The 19417-nt window shown below is 45.0% G+C and overlaps 2 protein-coding genes across 4 annotated transcripts; both read right to left on the reverse strand.

Annotated features, from left to right (window-relative positions):
* Positions 1-20: 20 nt before the first annotated feature.
* LOC124473050 (solute carrier family 12 member 7-like) lies at positions 21-12196 on the reverse strand. Its single transcript, XM_047028291.1, is given in 12 exon segments — positions 21-408; positions 507-605; positions 1016-1112; positions 1114-1184; positions 1308-1519; positions 1873-2114; positions 2372-2502; positions 2589-2643; positions 3089-3235; positions 3364-3498; positions 3873-3964; positions 11494-12196. Coding segments are annotated over 12 exon segments (1458 nt in total). The 5' UTR covers positions 11609-12196; the 3' UTR covers positions 21-346.
* Positions 12197-13556: 1360 nt separating this feature from the next.
* si:dkey-7l6.3 (zinc finger and SCAN domain-containing protein 21) lies at positions 13557-19402 on the reverse strand. Of its 3 annotated transcripts, none has more exons than XM_047028310.1 (6): positions 18961-19402; positions 18698-18822; positions 17971-18091; positions 17617-17776; positions 15053-15110; positions 13557-14922 (listed from the first exon to the last, which is right to left on the reverse strand). In XM_047028310.1, exons 1-6 carry the CDS (start codon positions 19214-19216, stop codon positions 14839-14841), a joined length of 804 nt encoding a protein of 267 aa, XP_046884266.1. In that variant the 5' UTR covers positions 19217-19402; the 3' UTR covers positions 13557-14838. The 3 variants fall into 3 exon arrangements, with proteins under 3 accessions (XP_046884266.1, XP_046884265.1, XP_046884264.1); XM_047028309.1 differs by having other exon boundaries at positions 15313-17776; XM_047028308.1 differs by lacking the exons at positions 17617-17776; positions 17971-18091; positions 18698-18822; positions 18961-19402 and adding an exon at positions 15313-15839.
* Positions 19403-19417: the final 15 nt, after the last annotated feature.

Raw genomic sequence — 19417 nt, forward strand, 5'->3', positions numbered from 1 at the left:
TGGATCTGCTCAGTTTCAGTCGGTTTAACACAACACTGGTCTGGCTTGGTTATTTCCTGCAAGACACGTCCTCTAGGTTTACCTTTGTACCGTACTGTGAGAGTGTGGAGATACTGCGAGTCCTGACACAGCAGTACATGCTACTGTATCAGGAGACACACACACACACACTTAAGCACACACTTTTAGCCTGCCATCATGCCAACTGTTGCTGTCCCGTTGTATGAACCTGACAGTTTATGATTAATATATGTTGCAGGGTAGCTGTGTGAGATATGGCTGAGGTTTAACAACATGTTTAATGATTATTTTTTGGGTACAGAGCAACAGGACATTGATCTCATACTCACTTGTCTCTCAGCACAACTCCTTCAATACACGCTCCAAACAAACCCACACAGGAAATGTCTGTTTGGTGAAGTTAAGATGGAAAAAGCACTTGGGTTTGCAGCAAAAACACGTTCACACACCAATACCTCACACATCAACTCTGTGTTAAAGGATACAGATGAAAGAGGTGGTTGCTATGGCGAGGATGGTGCCAATGGGAATGGACCTCTGAGCGTCTCTCAGGTCACCTGATCTGTTGGAGCCTGCCATGATTCCTGCACACACACACACACAAGGATGAGATGAAGATCAGGAAATGAAAGGTGAGGAGAGCAGAGGGGAGTAGAAGAGAGCAAAGAAGAGCAGAGGAGAGAACAAACAGTAGGGAAGGTGTGTTGCTAGGCTACAGTACCTGTGACGGAGGGGAAGGTGTGTTGCTAGGCTACAGTACCTGTGACGGAGGGGAAGGTGTGTTGCTAGGCTACAGTACCTGTGACGGAGGGGAAGGTGTGTTGCTAGGCTACAGTACCTGTGACGGAGGTGAAGGTGTGTTGCTAGGCTACAGTACCTGTGACGGAGGGGAAGGTGTGTTGCTAGGCTACAGTACCTGTGACGGAGGGGAAGGTGTGTTGCTAGGCTACAGTACCTGTGACGGAGGGGAAGGTGTGTTGCTAGGCTACAGTACCTGTGACGGAGGGGAAGTAGATGCCCACCAGCAGGGTGAAGAAGGTAGCGATGTCGTTGGAGACGTAAGGCTTGTTGATGTCGTTGGAGCTGTCCTGAGCTGGGGACCGACGCATGGTTCTTTGTCTCAACCAGCATACCACTGGGACCATAGTCCCCCCACATGTTGTCTACAGCACACACACACGGACACACACACACACGCGTTATGCATCACAGAGAGTGTAAAGAGAAAGAGAAACACACCCATCTCTCCTCCCCTCCCTCCGTCCATCCTCCGCATGACCTCTGACCTGAGATGACCCCGCTGAGCAGACCCGGGATGCCCTGGATCTCCGTCACGTTGTTAAGGGTGAAGTACTCGTCGCAGGTGGCGTTGAGGGCGGCGCTGTCGCAGAACAGGCCCCACAGCTGAGTGGTGTGGGTCACGTTCCTGATCTCCTCCGTCTTCAGACACTTGTCGAAGTTGTGGTTCTTCAGAGAACGGTTCCCCAGAAGACAGATACTGAGGAGAGAACGCCCACACCATTACCTCACCATACAGTCCTGGAACTCTATATTTGGGTGTGCTTGCCTTTCTGAAGAAAAGTAGAAACTGTTTTTGAATCGTTTTGCGTGTGGATAAAAGTATCTACAAACAAGTTTTGAAAGGTTGAAAACAATATTTCAGCTGTTTTTACACACAACACGCCATAAAAAGGTTTCTAGTTTTCAAAACTTTTGGATGATTCGAAGGGAGATTTTCTAAAAACGGATGTCAAAAAGGATTCCTGGCGAATGCGCTGCGTGTCAACGGTGTCTTTTTGTAACTAACAGGTCGCAGTACGGACTGCAGTGAGCCCTGTGCGTCTGACTCACGGGAAATCCGGCGGCTCGATGGCCGTCTTGATGACCCCGGCGTAGATGGCCATGATGGAGAGCACCACACAGGAGAGGAACACCAGCGCCAGCTTGTTGACGTACTTCACCCCCACAAACACCACCAGAGCCATGAGGGCCAGGCAGCAGGTGCCGTACACACGCATGTTGTTGAGCAGAGCTCCCTTCTCATCCTCCTGCTTCTCTGCCACAAACACTGCCCAGCTGGGAACGATGTAGGTCTGAGAGAGGGAGGGAGGGAGGGACGGATAGAGAGAGAGAGAGAGAGAGAGAGAGAGAGAGAGAGAGAGAGAGAGAGAGAGAGAGAGAGAGAGAGAGAGAGGGAGTAGGTGAGAGAGAAAGATGAATCTCATTATTCTGGGACACCTCTCTTTGGACACCATAACTTGAGACCACTGGAGGTTGAAGAAAGGGTTAAGATAGAGAGAGAGACCACCCCCCCTCCCCCCCGCCCCCAGGCGTCCAGCCCACTGCTCACCAGCAGGATCTCGATGGTTCCCAGGATGTACATGGATCCAGCGAACGTTGTCCCAAGGTAGAAACACAGACCCACGGCTCCTCCGAACTCTGGACCCAGAGACCTGGAGATCATGTAGTACGAGCCCCCAGCTGGAGGGAAACAGTTGGGCTTGGTTGGTTAGTTGGTTGAATGGATCTTTACACGGAGATAAGAAAGGCTTGAGGTTGAACAGTACCTGGTACTACTCCGTTAGTTGCAATAGCACTCATGGATATGGCAGTCAACATGGTCTGGTAGAGAGACAGACAAATAAGAGAGACATGTAGATACTGGTAACTGATGGCACAGAATGTTAGTGTGTGTTTGTGTGCATGTGTGGGCAGAGATAGGATGTACAAATAGCTTACTTCGTTAATTTACTTATGTCGATTTTTCTGGTATCAGTACTTTCCTTAGTATCTACTTCTGACATTTTAATTCAGGCTCGTTGCTTTAGTTTTAATCTAAAAGTTTAGAAAATAAAGTTTTGGATACACTTTTTGGTGTTGTATGTGGTTTTACAAAAGTTTCGTTCTTGAGTGAAAAACGTGAGTATCTGTACTTTTACTTGAGTGAAGGATGTGTGTACTTTTGCCATCTATGTGTGGGTGTGCTAATGTCTCTCTGTGTGTGTATATGTACAGTATGTGTGTCTATGTCTGTGTGTGTGTATGTACTGTGTGTGTGTGTACTCACACAAGCGCAGCACATGAACACGATGGCGAAGGTCTCCATGATGCCTGCTGTGCCGACGATCCAGGTGAGTCGTAGGAAGAGGATGACCCCCAGGATGTTCTGCATGCAGGGCAGGTACACCCCGATGAAGGTGCCCATCTGAGGGGCCTGCGCACACGCACACACACACACACACACACATGTGATCCGAAACTCCAGAAGGACACATGGAGATCCTCCGTGAAGGAGGATGCAGACACTTTGAAGATCCAAGATGGCGGCGCAGGTTTGTTTACCGTGACGGTGACCTTCTTGACGCCCCCCTCCTCGTTCTCGGCCTCCTCGTGCTCGATGACGCCCTGTGTGAGGTTGGTGTAGTTGGCCAGCTTGTTGAGCAGGGAGGACACCATGGGGTGGCTGTCCATCTCCTCCTGTAGAAGACACACAAACACACCAGGACTGAAAGTCAGTCCAGTTCCTACACATACTGAACATGCCTTCGTAATTATCTAAGACTGACAGAGATATTTTATGTATTTATTTAGCAGACGCTTTTATCCAAAGCGACTTCCAAGAGAGAGCTTTACAAAAAGTGCATAGGTCAATGATCATAAACAACGAGATAGCCACAAAACATTGTGGGTAGCCAAAACATGAAGCATACATTGTGAAAAGCAAAGAAGTGCTAAAATATAAACTTAGTATAGATAAATATACAGACGCTTGAGACAATCAAAGCTGGAATGCGAGCGGGAGGATAGCGACAGCCATGCAGGCTGTGAAGAGAGGAGTGCAGTGACCCTACCTCAAACAGGGCCATGTTCTTGCCATCGTAGTAGGCCCCTTTGTCTTCGTCGTTGATGAAAGGCCTGCTCTCTCTGGGAGTGTCATCTCCAACTGAAATACCAAAGTCACGTGTCGTCATCACTATGGAACCACACGCCTGCGGACCGCCATCAGAAACTTCCTTTCACCACTGGAACCAGTGTCCTTTCTGTTTGGAGCTCTCTGAATATTCAAGGCTCAGACAGACTTTTCCAAAAACCTTCCTGCCTCCTCAATCTGGTTGTTATTCTGTATCTGGTGTTACTTTTCACTAAGCTGACTGATAACTAAGGTTTAAATTCCAGAACCTGAATTGATCTCACTTGTGGAGATGGACTATAGTCTAGCAGAGCAGTCAATACCAACTGGGATGTTACAGTCACGATCACACGGCCACAGCTGATGAGGCTGATCAATGATGCTGACGTCATCATTCACCAGCCCTCAAAACCAAACAACAAGCTCACAGTTTCACATCCTAACCTCACTCCAGATAGGTTTGAACATTGGTATATGTGCATTGCATAACTTAAGCATGTCCACCAGAGCAGAAAAGTAATTTTCTAAAAAAGAAAATCTGATTAAAATGCATTAAATTAGAGTTTACAGTGATATATTTTCATTATTTGTAATTTTTCAAAGTGTACTTAAAATGAACTGATTTGGTATTTTCACATACTTATTGACAACTTCCTCATATGTACGTATACACTTTGTAAGTATACTCTACGTATACATTTTCTGTTTGCTTGGGCAGTGATGTCCTTATGGTCTACTGGTAGTTTGGGCTTGTCAGGAAAAGATGGGGGTGCTAAGGGTTGACCCCCACCTGCACATCAGAGAGCTCTAAAACTGCTGTCTGACACAATGGAGATCTGTATACCTGGACAAGGGCAATGCTGACCAACTGTCTCACTGCTGTCTCCTCTCATTACACACACACACACACAGGACAGTTTTAGCAGCAGTTTGCACCAGTGCATAAAGCAACCATAACATGACCTGGAAGTCTGAGTTTAGGTATAGATAGACTGTACCATAGTCTGAAACAGGGGAGGGGGGGTCTCATGAAGCAGGACAAAGCAAATACACAAACTGAACCTTTGATCCCTGAAGGAAAAGCACTGAAGTCTGGCTGCACCTGTAAGCTTTTCCCGGGGATAGTTCTGCTGGTGTCAGATGTGTGCAGTGAGGAAGACACTCTCTCGGTCATTAATTACATATTTATAATCCTGCTGCTCTGCCTGACAGACACATTACATTAACATTTAGTCATTTAGCAGACGCTCTTATCCAGAGCGACTTACAGTAAGTACAGGGACATTCCCCCGAGGCAAGTAGGGTGAAGTGCCTAAGGACACCCAAGGACACAACGTCATTTGGTTCGGCCAGGAACCGAACTGGCGACCTTCAGATTACTAGCCCGATTCCCTAACCGCTCAGCCACCTGACTCCATCTGACCTGACTCACAGACAGAGAGGTGAGAATGTGCATGTGTGTTTGCATGTGCGTGTGTGTGTGGTTGCTTGTGTGCGTATGTGTACGTGCTTTCCTGGTGTATGTGTGTGTGTGTATGTGTGTGTGCATGCAGAGCAGGACCCCATCCTTTCTGCACTGCTCAACAAAAAGCCATGCCCCTTTAACACCAACCTTCCTGAACCAAACTGGAGGGGGGGTAAGCCGAAACCAGCCACAACTTCCTGTCCAAGATCATGACCAATAGAAAGCCATCAATATGGCAGTACCGAATCTTGCCCCATGTCCAAATGACCCAGAGTCTGCAGCACAGGCATTGTTGAGAGGAGGGTCCAGCGTCACCCTCGACAGGGACGATCAGGTGTGCCCCAAACTATGACAACGCCACCGTCTCTACACTCCTACTGAAAGACAATAGCAGTTATTTATATCTCTGTAAGCCTGTTGTGAAGCTCATCTATAAGCTGCCTACTGCACCTGAGCACAGCACAGCCTGAAGGTGAGAAACACACGCATGGACTGATGGACACACACACACACACACACAATAACATGGAAAATCTGTGTAATCAAGTCTCTATGTGTTAACACAAACCCTCTTCCTTCCCCTCACCATACATAAACACTTCAAACCAGACAGACACACAAAGCAGTAGTCCTGTAGACACAAGGATCTAATGCAAACAGAGAGTCCCTGCAGAGTTCACACTTCTACAACTCCTCTGGAATGTATAGGCCAGACTGCATATATTTAAAATTGGCTTGAGTTTAAATGGCTGCACAAACACACACACACACCTAAATACATACACATACACACAATACATACTGCAAAACAATATGCATACACACACACAGTACATACTGAAAAACAATATACACACACACAGTACATACTGCAAAACAATATACACACACACACAAAACCCACACTGACCTGATCGTCTCCGGGACCCCTCCCCTCTCTCCATGGTAGTGGGGGGGAGTTGTGGGGGTGCTGTGACCCCGGTCCAGTCTGATCCCCCTCAGCTAGATACTGTCTGTCTGTCTGCCTGTCTGTCTGTCTACCTGTCTGTCTACCTGCCCTCCTGCATGTCTGTCTACCTCTCTATCTCTCTATCTGTCTGCTTGTCTGTCTGTCTCTGTCTGTCTGTCTACCTGCCCTCCTGCATGTCTGTATACCTCTCTGTCTGCTTGTCTGTCTGTCTACCTGTCTGTCTATTTGCTTGTCTAGAACTCAGTCCTCTATATCTGCTCTATCTGATCTGTGTAGCTTAGCAGCTTTGGCTCAGCTGGATATGCCCGTGCGTGTGTGTGTATTTTCTTGGGACAGTACCATCCCTACTCTGTCCTATATGCAGTCCAGTCCCAGTGCTGTCCCAACAGGGTGGTGCAGCACCTGACCTGAGCACCACCACGCCCCCCCCCCCCCCCCACACACACACACACACACACGCTGGCGTCGGCACACACACTCACTGCCAGTAAAGAGAGAGGGAGGAAGTGTAAAGGGATGGAGGGAGCACGTGAAGGACAAAGAGAGAGAGCGAGAGAGCGAGAGAGCGAGAGAGCGAGAGAGCGAGAGAGCGAGAGAGCGAGAGAGCGAGAGAGCGAGAGAGCGAGAGAGCGAGAAAGAGAAAGAGAAAGAGAAAGAGAAAGAGAAAGAGAAAGAGAAAGAGAAAGAGAAAGAGAAAGAGAAAGAGAAAGAGAAAGAGAAAGAGAATGAGAATGAGAATGAGAATGAGAATGAGAATGAGAATGAGAATGAGAAAGAGAAAGAGAAAGAGAAAGAGAAAGAGAAAGAGAAAGAGAAAGAGAAAGAGAAAGAGAAAGAGAAAGAGAAAGAGAAAGAGAAAGAGAATGAGAATGAGAATGAGAAAGAGAAAGAGAAAGAGAAAGAGAAAGAGAAAGAGAAAGAGAAAGAGAATGAGAATGAGAATGAGAAAGAGAAAGAGAAAGAGAGACGACACAGCTTCTTCTGGAGAGCGAGAGAGACAGAAAATTGGGGAAAGGGAGGATGGAGGGATGTGGAGAAAGATCGAAAGAATTAAAAAGGAGTGAGGGAAAGGGGGTAAAAAGGAGAGAAGAGAGGAGGGGGGGAAGTGATTCGCCACAAGATGTCATCACTTCCCCACTGCTCAGTGCTACTGTTTGGAGGTTCTGCCACCATTTGAATGTACCCATTGGTCCTCTGTGAACATGACAGCGATGGGGAGCAATGAGCCAACAAATCACAAATCAGCCTGTTTCAACAGAATGGATCATAAGCCTTGCTGCCTTAGCCCACCAGAACCCTGCCCACAGACACAGCTAAGAGTTTACCAAACCCCACTGTCACCAATGGGTTTCCTGATCAAGCCTGTACAGATGAGATGATAAGAGGCAGTTGAAAAAGGCCACAGTTACACAGAGAGAGCACACTGGAAAACAAATACAACTTTTACAAAGTACACAAGCAATAAGACGTCATCTATTGATTGTTTTTTAAGTGTCATTTTCTCTAGCATGGCAGCAACAGAATAGCCCCAGGGAAACATTCCAGAGCATATAAAACTAGGAAGGGACAAAGCACATTACTGCGGAATCCCAGACTCTGCCAAAGACTTCTGTGCAATTTGGAACAATACTGGAGCCTTCTCCACTTGGATTGATTGTCAGTAATTTAATCTGATGTTAACAACAGTTGGCCTGTTTGCTACGCTGGTTTAAGATGATGATGGTTTACTAGGCAATACCATAGCTGGCTTCTTCATAGAGAAACACTCATCAGTTCCATAGCAGGTAAACTAAATGGAGACCATGAACAACAAGAACCATACAAATAGGGAGTCAGATGGCTAAGCGGTTAGGGAATCGGGCTACTAATCAGAAGGTTGCTGGTTCGATTCCCTGTTGTGCCAAAATATGACATTGTGTCATTGGGCAAGGCACTTCACCCTACTTGCCTCGGGGGAATGTCCATGTACTTACTTTGGATAGAGCGTCTGCTAAATAACTAAATGTAAATACCACTAGGACATCCCATGTAAAGACATGGAAGTAGTGCACCAATCAGATTACACATCATCGAGTTAGTATTCCAATCAGATCACACATCATGAAGGTAGTGCCCCAATCAGATCACACATTATGGAGGTAGTGCCCCAATCAGATCACACATCATCGAGGTAGTGCCCCAATCCGATCACACATCATGGAGGTAGTGCCCCAATCAGATCACACATTATGGAGGTAGTGCCCCAATCAGATCACACATCATCGAGGTAGTGCCCCAATCAGATCACACATCATGGAGGTAGTGCCCCAATCAGATCACACATTATGGAGGTAGTGCCCCAATCAGATCACACAGAACTGCAGAAAGGACCCCATCCTGTCGAGACAAGCCTCATATTTCACGCAGAATTTAAAATAGCTCTTTAGAAAAGCAAGCGAAAAGAGTTTGGTAATTATGGGTACATTCAGCAGTGTCAATCTCAGACAGTTTAAGGCTAAGCTTCGGCACTAACAGCAAGGCCAAGCATACAAACCCCATATCAAAGTTAAATATGGTACTCAACGAATCAACAAGAAATATGAGACATGAGGAAATGACAACCTAGTGATTTTGGCCAACAAAGGGTCTGGTAGGTTATATTCACCGAATGTTATGAATACTTTTGTTATGTCCTTATTCACACTCAAACATCTGCTCATTAACCTGTTATATTAGGAGGGAGTCAGATGGCTGAGCGGTGAGGGAGTCGGGCTAGTAATCAGAAGGTTGCCGGATCGATTCCCCGCCGCGCCACATGATGTTGTGTCCTTGGGCAAGGCACTTCACCCTACTTGCCTCGGGGGGAATGTCCCTGTACTTACTGTAAGTCGCTCTGGATAAGAGCGTCTGCCAAATGACTAAATGTAATGTAATGTAAAATATTATGTTTGGGTGTGAGTACTGCTCAGTGGTAGAGGATATGACTGTCCAAAGGTGCTTAAAGCCCCCTTAAATAGTGTGTGATTTGGATAAAAATGTCTGCTGAATGACACACCAGTACATTACATATTTGACTGTAAAACATTCTGTTTGCTTGTGTGTACAAGTGCACTATGCAACCACAAATACCTGTTCTACCAGGTATATTACTCACACAGTCAATATAAACAAAGACTGTCTGCACAGCATGCTGGTGGCACCAATCGCATGACATTCGATGACATTGGCCACTGCAATCTGCAATTATATCTCACTTGGAATGAGTGGTTGAGTGAGTGTGGTTGAAGACCTGCAGTCAGTGTGGTTAACCACCAGACTGGGTTTGTCTTCAGCAGATTTAATAGGACTTCCTCTACAGATAGACACCTCTTGGTGGAAGACCTGGTGTTTACCCCACCCAGTGGAAATTTCTGGTCTAACATCACATTTATAAAATGTCAATATCCCCACAGGACCTGTCCACATTTTCAGAAGGTGGGTGTTGCTACTATTTGAGTATTGGAGTGAACATGACAGCTGGAGGAATTATCTGCTGAGTGAATCACCACAGGAAGCCTTGTAAGATTACACAACATGTTAAGAGACAAACCACATCTTTGCACATCTTTGTGTGTGATGGTGGGTAAACCACTTCATGTGACTTGAAGTCAAAGGTATTTTCAGGCATAAAGTCTGCATGCACATGTAGTGTAGAGACCAGGGGTAAAGGGTTAAATATTTGCAGTAAGGCCAGTCAGCCAATTGAAGAGGCGTGTTGGAGCAAATACTAACCCTCATCCCAGACCAATAGACCAGGGGCCAATAAATACCACTGATAGGCAGAGGAGAGAGACAAACAAGAAAACACTAGACACTGGCACAAACGCGTCCACACACACACACGTGCACACACACTCACACATCTGGCTTCAATCATCCCCTATGAATAGATGCCCCTCTTCCCACACTCACGCTATCACACAGCGCCAACAGTAGTAAGTGTTTTCCTGTGAAAGCTTGACAATTAACCACAATGACATTCCAAAGACACACCAGCAAACGACTTCCCTACAAAGAGGAACTAGAAGCTGAACAATCTGTCATTCACAACAAGTTAATACTTGACTGAGGAGAAACCAGTGAAGAAGAGATAGCTGGCAATATTGCCACAGGGAAATAAGTCTGCTATACTGACAGCCCTCAGAAAAGTACGGATATTACAATGTGTTTGAAAGAAAGGGAAAAAGAGAGGGAGGGGGGAAGTGAGAAAACAGCAGTCAGGGAATAACAAAGAGAACACATGAGAGAAGTGAGAGACAAAGAGGACAGACATGGTTGCATGACAAAAGATCCTCTCCTGGAATCTAGGGATGAAGCAAGTGAGGAGAAAGGGAGGGAGTAGGGGGTGAAGAAACAGAGAGCTGGAGGGCGGAGAGAGAGGGAGAAGGGTTTCTGGAAGTCTTGGTTACTTCCCAGAAGCTGATCCCACATCAGAGACACAAACAAGCTCAAGAGATCCCAGCTGTCTCTAAGCACACTTTCTCCACACTTCGACTTCTATTAAAATGCATTCAATATCGTTCATGAGAATGTTAGTTGACGCAGGATTAGGATTTACTAATTTAAGGACCAGACAAATTCACACAACACCCTAGATTGTCAACAAAGAGACACAAACAAGTACTACAAGTCATGCTTATCCCTCATCTAGTGAGCTAAACCACGACCTCGGTTTCCTCAACAGAAACACATCCCACTTGTTTGAGCCTGTCCAGCATGCGTCAGGGTGAGCCGGAGTGTGTGTGTGAGTGTGTGTGTGCAATGAGTGTGTGTGTGAGTGTGTGTGTGAGTGTGTGTGTGAGTGTGTGTGTGAGTGTGTGTGTGTGTGAGTGTGTGTGTGAGTGTGTGTGTGAGTGTGTGTGTGCAATGAGTGTGTGTGTGCAATGAGTGTGTGTGTGAGTGTGTGTGTGAGTGTGTGTGTGAGTGTGTGTGTGAGTGTGTGTGTGAGTGTGTGTGTGCAATGAGTGAGTGAGTGAGTGCAAGTGCGTGAGATTGCATAAGTGAGTGCATGAGTGAAGTGTGTGAATGTGTGTGAGAATGAGAGTGAGTGTGTTTGTGAGTGTGTGAGAATGAGAGTGAGTGTGTGCGTTCCTGGTGTTTCCAGCTTACCTGAGTATCCCCCAGGGGTCAGCCCCTCCCTGTCCTCTTCTAAGCAGACACTCCCATGCCGAGACCCTCTCCTGCTACCATCCTCCACCGGCACCACCGTGAAGTTGGTGGGCATTCTTCCTGCGCCACACGTGTGTGTGTGTGTTGTTCCACAGAACAGAACTCAGCACCTCTGTGTTTCTCACTTCTCACCTTCTCATGATAAGATTCCAAAGTTCTTACTCCCTTGTCCTCTTTCTGTCTCTCTCACACACACACATACCTGGACAGAAAATACAACACTGACTTCTCCCTCTGTTGGTGAAGTTCTGACCTCATGTGATCAGTGTTTCATCAAATAAGACGAGAGAGTTTTTTGGGACTCCTCCCCTCATGGCTTGTCCTCCACCACTCTTTTGCTTTCCTCAACCCCCACCTCCACAAGGAAGTTAAATAGAGGCTCCTCCCCCAGTCTGTCCTCAACACACTCACACGCTAATGACGGCAACACAGAAACTCTGTCAACTCAGGAATTCTGGTTCAAACTCTCAAAATTCTCCCAACATGGAGTTGAAGGTTCGCTTTAGCAAACATACAACTTCAAACTAAAGTGTGAAACGAAATCTCTCTTACACCTCTCCTTCTCAAGTTCCTTTTTTTTTTTCTCTGCGAGGAATCAAGAAGACTGTGCAACACAGGTAAACAAAGGAAGATTTCCTTTCCAGTGTTGCATTATGGGTAAGAGAGGTATTGCCTGGGAGAGGAAATGCACACTCACATACACAGACATACACATACACAGACATGCACACCCATTCCACTGGGAAAGGAAAATTGCTTTAAAGTCGCAGGAAACACATTACAACTTAAAATACACCGAGAGGAAACAGAGGCAATCAATGGAACAATTGTCCCATTGAAACTTCTTCTGTTCCAGTAAATGTCAACTGTTAAATGTAGTATAGACTGCTGTGTTTGAAGCTGGTCTGGGGTCACTTAACTAAAAAGGGAAAAAGGGAATAATAATAAAATATATAAATGAAACATTTTGTTGTTAATTCTATGCTGCATTCACATATTTTGAAACAAAACGTACAAAAAATCTGTCAAATCCATAGTTTTCTACAGGTTTCTGTTAGCCATGTATCTTGTTCTGGACCCTAAGTGGGACATGTAATGAGAACAAGAACTTAATTCTGAGATTATTTACTCATAAAGGGACTGGGAGGTGGGGTTGGGCAAGATAAGATAAGGCCCTGAACTTCACCTGAACACCTGTAAACAAAAAAACGGCCCTACACTGTTCAGTGAACATTTACAGTTGTCACGGGTTACAAGGTTGAATTTCAAAGTATAAACCAAAAGACTCAAGGTGTTTCTCAAAAAGGATCATTCCATAATCCTAACAGTCAAGCATGATTCTGTACTAAACCTTTAAAACCCTAAATGCACCATATGCAATCTACACTCAGATAACGTGAATGAATAATCTAAAGCAATCATAATTCCTGTTTCTCGTTGCCAAACTGTCAGTCCAAGCTCTCTGGTGTCGCCCGGTGGTTCATGAAGGAACTTCTGAGGCTAAAATTATCTCTGGTTCAACTAAATTGAATGAAAGAAGATCGGGAAACACCTTGCCTGGTATGATGAGTCTCTGTATCTGCAGTGACATTCAGATTGTAGGCTCAGAATTTGGTGTTAACAGTATTAAAGCATGAATCCATTCTGCCTTGCAACTCTTCAGGCTGCGTGTGGAGGCATGGGCTATTTTCTTGGCTCACTTTAGGTCCTTTATCACCAAGTGAACATTGTTGTATAACCACACCCTACCTGAATATTGTTGCTGACAACTCCCATCCCCTTTATGACCACATTGTAGCCATCTTCTTATGTCAAGCAGAATGTGCTATCTCACATTATCTCAAATTGGTTTCTTGAACATGAAAGTGAGTTCACTGTACTCAAATGTCCTCCACAGTCACCACATCTCAATCCAGCAGCACACCTTTGGGATGTGGTGAAACGGGCATCATGGATGCTCAGCCGACACGTTCAAATGTATAAAAATACACTGATACACATGATTCGACAAAGAACATTCATAAGATTATTGTTTAATCTAAATACAACTATTGCAGAAGAAACTGCTGTGATGAATAACAGTCACAAATTAAATCAGCTACATTTATAATTGTATAAAAAAACAAAACATTAATGCACTAATGTTAGAGTCAAACAGTTTAACTTGGTCTCTAATTGTCATACTTTGTTAACTATAATATATGTTCTACTATAGGGTAGGATTAGAAAAACATTTCATAATCATACCACAGTACGATGAAAATGAACCTCCACTTAGATGAAACATCAAATGTATCAAAAGTAGATATAATAAACATCAATATTACAGACAAGCTTTTGAATGATAACCACAAGTTCGTAATGAGATTGAACTGGTTTATGGATGACAGTTTAAGCTTTACACATTAGAGTGGCATTTCTTCATATGTAACTTCATACTATATTTCACGATGAAACTCTTCCCACAGATTTCACACGCGTGTGGACGCTCTCCCGTGTGAATGTTCAAGTGTGACTTGAGATGGGCAGACTGGGTGAACCTCTTCCCACACTGGGCACAGCTGAAAGGGCGCTCTCCCGTGTGAATCCGCATGTGAACCTCCAGGTTCTGGGAAGTGGCAAAGTGTTTGTTGCAAAGTCGGCAGATGAAACGCCTCCCTTTACCGTTAGCGCCCGGCTGCACTTCTCCGTGTTGCAGCCGGCTGGACTGTTCGTCGTAGACCGTGAAGGCCATCAGGTCAGACCCGTCAAAGTCCATGGAGGTGTTGATTTCAGAGGAAAGTGGACAGTGAGTGGTAGTAGCCCCTGACACGCTTATAAGCTTCAGTCCAAAAGCCTCGTGCTCATCGTTTTCACTTGGATGGAAACGAGTAAAATCCGAATCATTATTCCTCGGTTTGGGCCATGGCGAGCATAGGTCCAGCTCTAGTTTATGAGGCTCAGAGTCAATCATGGCCTCGCCCTGAGTATCAAAGTACACCTGACTATTGGTGTTAATATCTGACACTGGTGAGCAGTCCGGGTGGTCTGGGTGAACCAATAGGCCCTCCGTGGCCGTGTCAGAGGAATAGGACTGACTGGACTCTGCTATTGCCATCTCGTCGCCCTCTAACTGCCCAGAACAACCAGGCTCATTGGAAGCTGCACACAGTGTGAATGGAGAGCTCATGGTCTTCCTGTTGCCGGAATTTATTTTGGGTGCGGAGCGTTTGAAAGTCTGTTTTGACGTCTTCTTCCTCAGGTCCAACTGCAGGTTTGCTTCAATGTCGTTTCCTGGCCAGTTTCTTATCTTGTTTCTGAACTGTCCTGGGCTGCTTTCCTCCCTGCCTCCTGTAATGGACTGTGCCTGGGCTTTAGTAACTTTGGCACCTGAAAGAGAAATTATAGTAAAAATACTGGAGACACTCAAGTGGTTCTTTGAGTACAGGATGAAGGGGGACGTCAATACCACTGACATGCCTTTGAAATGTTGGTTGTAAAAGTTTAAAGCATTAATTACCGTCCTTGTTGTCCTCATTATCTGAATCTTCATCTTTGATGAGCACCACATCGGGAAACTGCAATGAAATATTGGTGAAAGTTCATTCCTCACTCTTCACGACGGACTTCTCGCGAGTTTAGCTTTCACAACAAAGATCAGATAAACACAAACGTGAGCGTTGCGCCCTAGGTAACCAGTTAATCTGAACATGAAACTGATTAGTAAAGAAAACACATACGGATGTGCATAATTAGTGAACATCGGTGGCTAAAAGTTACCTCTTCTCGCTCCATTAAGTACCCATCTCTAGGAGTTGTTTTCCCAACATCGTTGACGTTTTCCCCGTTGTTATTCTGTCGATGTTTAGTGCAGGTACCATCTCGCGATAAGGACACCGCGTCTGTGCTAGCTACATTTGGAGCTTGAGAGGACGCGTTGCCACGCGCAATAATAGATTCGATCAAATGCAGCTTTTTCTTGAGGTCCTCGTTTTCCTTATATCTCTTTGATATTTCTAAATGCAGAACAGCATAACCTTCGTCGACGATTTCACAGATCTCTGCTACAGCTGCTTTGGTCAACGCCCCCATAATAATCGCCAATTGATCGTGCATAGCCTTTGAATTCGGCATGTGCATGGCCATTTCGTTAATTTCCCGGTGCGATTTAAGTTTAATCGACATTACAGACACTACTGCGGTTGTGCTTTTCAAACGGCGATCTGTTTTCTGCTGGCGGACAGACGTCGGGGTAAGCTGCATTCACCGATCCGAATTATTCGACTTCCTTTTTCCATATTGTTTCAAAATAAAAGTTCATTCCTGAAACATTGATTTCGTGTTTCTTTACATTTGAGTTCAAATGCCTAATAAGGAATATGTCATACACCTCTAAATACTTTGTAATGGTAATGTGTATAATGTAAAATGCAATATGTACCGTCTCCCTACAATTAATGTATTGTTAAATTCGCTTTTATGCTTTGTACTCGATGGTGTTTGGATTGGCAGTCTCAGTGCTTCCTTGTACAAACTGTTCCCAAAGATAATAAGAAAGGCAATGAGAACAAGTCTATAGTTTCAGACCAGTTGCACACAGTTTAATGTTAGCTATTGCTGACCTATACACCAAATAATTAACAGTTGCATGCTATTTAAGAGATGTACAACTCATTATAGAGAGCATTTAGTCTTTCTAGATAGCAAGAACCAATCAATAGTAATAGAGGTCCATATATGGCCCACATTAGAGGTAACAGTTGTTTTATGTCAGTTAACACTAAACATTGTATTTGTAATTCAACCACCTAAAAAGGTAATATAATAGATTTAACAGGATAAGGCATAACAAGTTATTGTGATTCAATTAATTCAACCATCCGTTCTTTCAGGGTACACACGTGTTCAGCCAGGCCTCTTTGCCAGTGATGGACAAGTTAAACAACGTACGGCCAATGCACACAAAAGCCAAATGCACACAAATCTATAAAAATTAGATACAGTAACATGGTATCAGTGCTACAGTTCACCGCTTAAATGATCAACGACTACGACGATCCTTTCAGCAGCTTACTTGATCTATGGTTTAAAACCCTTGTGTTATCTTTGTGTCATTCTGACCCATCAGTCAATGTGACCCACCGTCGTATCGCGACAACTTTACCGCATACAAAAACAAAATAAAGCATTTTCTTTTAACCGTCGGGCTGTCTCTGACCCCCCACATTGCGAAGGTTAAAAGAAAAACATTTTTATTTGTTTTTATATTGGGTAAAATTGGGTAATCACAACGATGGTTCGTTGTCAACCTTTGGGTCATGTGACCCGAAGGCAGCACAAGGGTTAAAGCCCTACGCGTTAGTGTGGTGTTTCTGTTGGTGTATCCTCAAGTTTTGTTTGCCTGCGAATCTTTTCCCGCAGTGCTCACAGGCAAAAGGCCGTTCCCCAGTGTGTACGCTCTGGTGCGTTTTGAGGTGTCCAGACTGGGTGAACCTCTTCCCACACTGGGCACAGCTGTACGGTCTCTCTCCTGTGTGAACGCGGACGTGCGTTTCCAGGCTTCGCGATGAGGTGAAACATTTCCCGCAAAAGTTGCAAATAAACCGCTTGTCCCTGCTGAACTTGCTCATGTCCAGCTGTTCGACCTTGGAAGACGAGCCGAGACCCAAGTTCATTTGATAGTTGGTGGATGTCAGGTCAGAGACCTTGTCCGGGTGTAGTCCTCTTTGGTCGGGTTTATATTGTGCATGCTGCATGGATACCATCCCTGGCAAGCCCTGGTTACTCCAGGAAGAGCACATCTCCAGCTCCACATCATACGGCAGAGAGCTAAGCATGGAAACGCCTCTTTTCGGTTCAAAACCCCCCGCGAGAGAGCTGGGACTACCGCTCGACTCGAAGAGCTTCCTTGTAGACTGCCCAGCAGTGACCTCGGAGTCCGACTCGGAAACTAAATCGAAAACCTGCTCGCCGGTCTCACTTTCATCGCCCCCTGTTGGACTGGAGGAGCCCGGTTCACTCGGAGTCTCTTTGGGTTTATAACGAACGCTCAGGGTCTTCTGTTTTGCAGTCCCAGGCCCATACCTGGATGTGGAGGAATGCTGGGAGTCCTCTTGTTCAGAATGAGGGGGGCTGGGCTCCTCTGCACTCTGGTCCCAGTGGGTCAGCTTTGTTGGCATGGCGACTGAAGCCATCAGCCTGGAAGGTCCTTCTTGACAGTCATCCTCTCCAAACACCTCCATGCCTAACAGACGGATTGTGAAGACATGATGATGGGTTAACGTGGCACACTTCATGGAGATGCTGGTGATGCGTCTACAGAAACAGTATTGCGTGATGTCACGGAAAAGGGATTTTGTCTTTGTTTACTTAGTCAGAATTTGGTTGTGTTTGCAGAATGGGCTTTGTGTTTGCAGAATGGGCTTTGTGTTTGCTTACCCTCCTCGTTGATTAACAGTTGGTCCTCAGGATCATTACTACTCAAGTGGTCTGCTTGCTTCTCCTCCTTTATCAGAACTATGTCAGAGGCCGTCTCTTCCTCTGGTGACTGGAAAATGACCTAGTGGGTGCAAATATGAGCCACTACATCAATTTCGATTAATTCCAACACAGACCAATCGTCAATATGTCGGTTGAAAGTGCTCATTCCTAACTTCCCACAATGACTCTTATTGAGAGACTTGTTGCTCTTGTTGGTTAGTTGTAACGGACTTAAAACTATTGTACTTGCTGTGCAATATATTTTTGTTGCTTGCTTTTTCCCGCAGGTACACTCTTGCACTTTTTCGAGGTTCATGTTGTTTAATTGTATCTTGTTTAACTACATGCTCTTATGGTTCTTCCCTTTGGGAATTATTTAGTTTTCACAATGTATGCTTCATGTTTTGGTTACCCACAATGTTTGGGTTGTTATAATCACTGACCTATGCTCTTTTGTAAAGTTCTCTTTTGGAAGTCGCTTTGGATAAAAGTGTCTGCTAAATGCAGAAATGTAAATGTAATTAAAAAAAGATACGGTCATGCTTGGAAAATAGCATAATCAATTTCATAACTTTGTTTAAACCTTTAGTAGTAATGGATCATGAAAATTATGAATATTGCATTCACTGAATATAGGTCAGTAGGAAACGTTTTGTCTAGAAGTCACCTGTCATCTTATTCTTACCTGATTGGTTCCAGACTTTTCAGAAACCTGCTCTTCTAGTGATTCTCTCAAAGTAGTTGTCTTGCCAACTCTTCTTAAACTACCAATAGGCTGCTTTCCACCCAATCCTGATAAAAAGGCACGTTCTGGAACAGCACGAGACACATCATTAAATTACTAATTCAACACGATATTGTTACACACAGAAAATATGAATGATTGGCAGTACTAACAAACCATGTGCTTATGGCATCAACAATTGAAAGTGCCACTCCTCAACTTACCATCGCACATCAATGCACCTATTTCTTGCAGGTTGCCCAAAGAAGCTATGTTTTTGTTGTGCCCACGAACGATAACTGTCTCGATCAACTCGAGTTTCCTTCTCAAAGCTTCGTTCTCTTTGTGACTCCGAGATATTTCCAATTGCAAAATCGCGTAACTATCATCTACGAGCTCACAAATCTCTGCCATTGCCGCTTTAGTCAATGCCTCCATGATGGACGACAACTGAGTATGAAAAGCCTTGTAGTTCGTCATTGTCAACGGGGGTATTGGGACAACCACCTCGCTTTAGTTAAAAAGGTATTGACATTAAGGGCTTAAACAAGCCAACCCTGTCCGTAATTAAATATGCGGGTGTGATAGCTGTTAGCTTTGCTACTCATTTGTCAAACCCTGGTTGTAAGGGATGCTACTGTTGTCGTTTCTGGTTCTTTCTGCTGTCCCAACTTCCGTATT

Source organism: Hypomesus transpacificus, chromosome 10, assembly GCF_021917145.1.
Source record: "Hypomesus transpacificus isolate Combined female chromosome 10, fHypTra1, whole genome shotgun sequence".
Taxonomy (NCBI): domain Eukaryota; kingdom Metazoa; phylum Chordata; class Actinopteri; order Osmeriformes; family Osmeridae; genus Hypomesus; species Hypomesus transpacificus.

Excerpts from the sequence above, each read along its gene's own strand:
- si:dkey-7l6.3 (XM_047028308.1), bottom strand. The coding sequence starts at position 15,795 with ATGCAGCTTACCCCGACGTCTGTCCGCCAGCAGAAAACAGATCGCCGT. Across the intron at positions 15,111-15,312 it reads ACTTAATGGAGCGAGAAGAG|TTTCCCGATGTGGTGCTCAT; the intron begins GTAACTTTTAGC and ends ATTTCATTGCAG. Across the intron at positions 14,923-15,052 it reads TAATGAGGACAACAAGGACG|GTGCCAAAGTTACTAAAGCC; the intron begins GTAATTAATGCT and ends TTTCTCTTTCAG.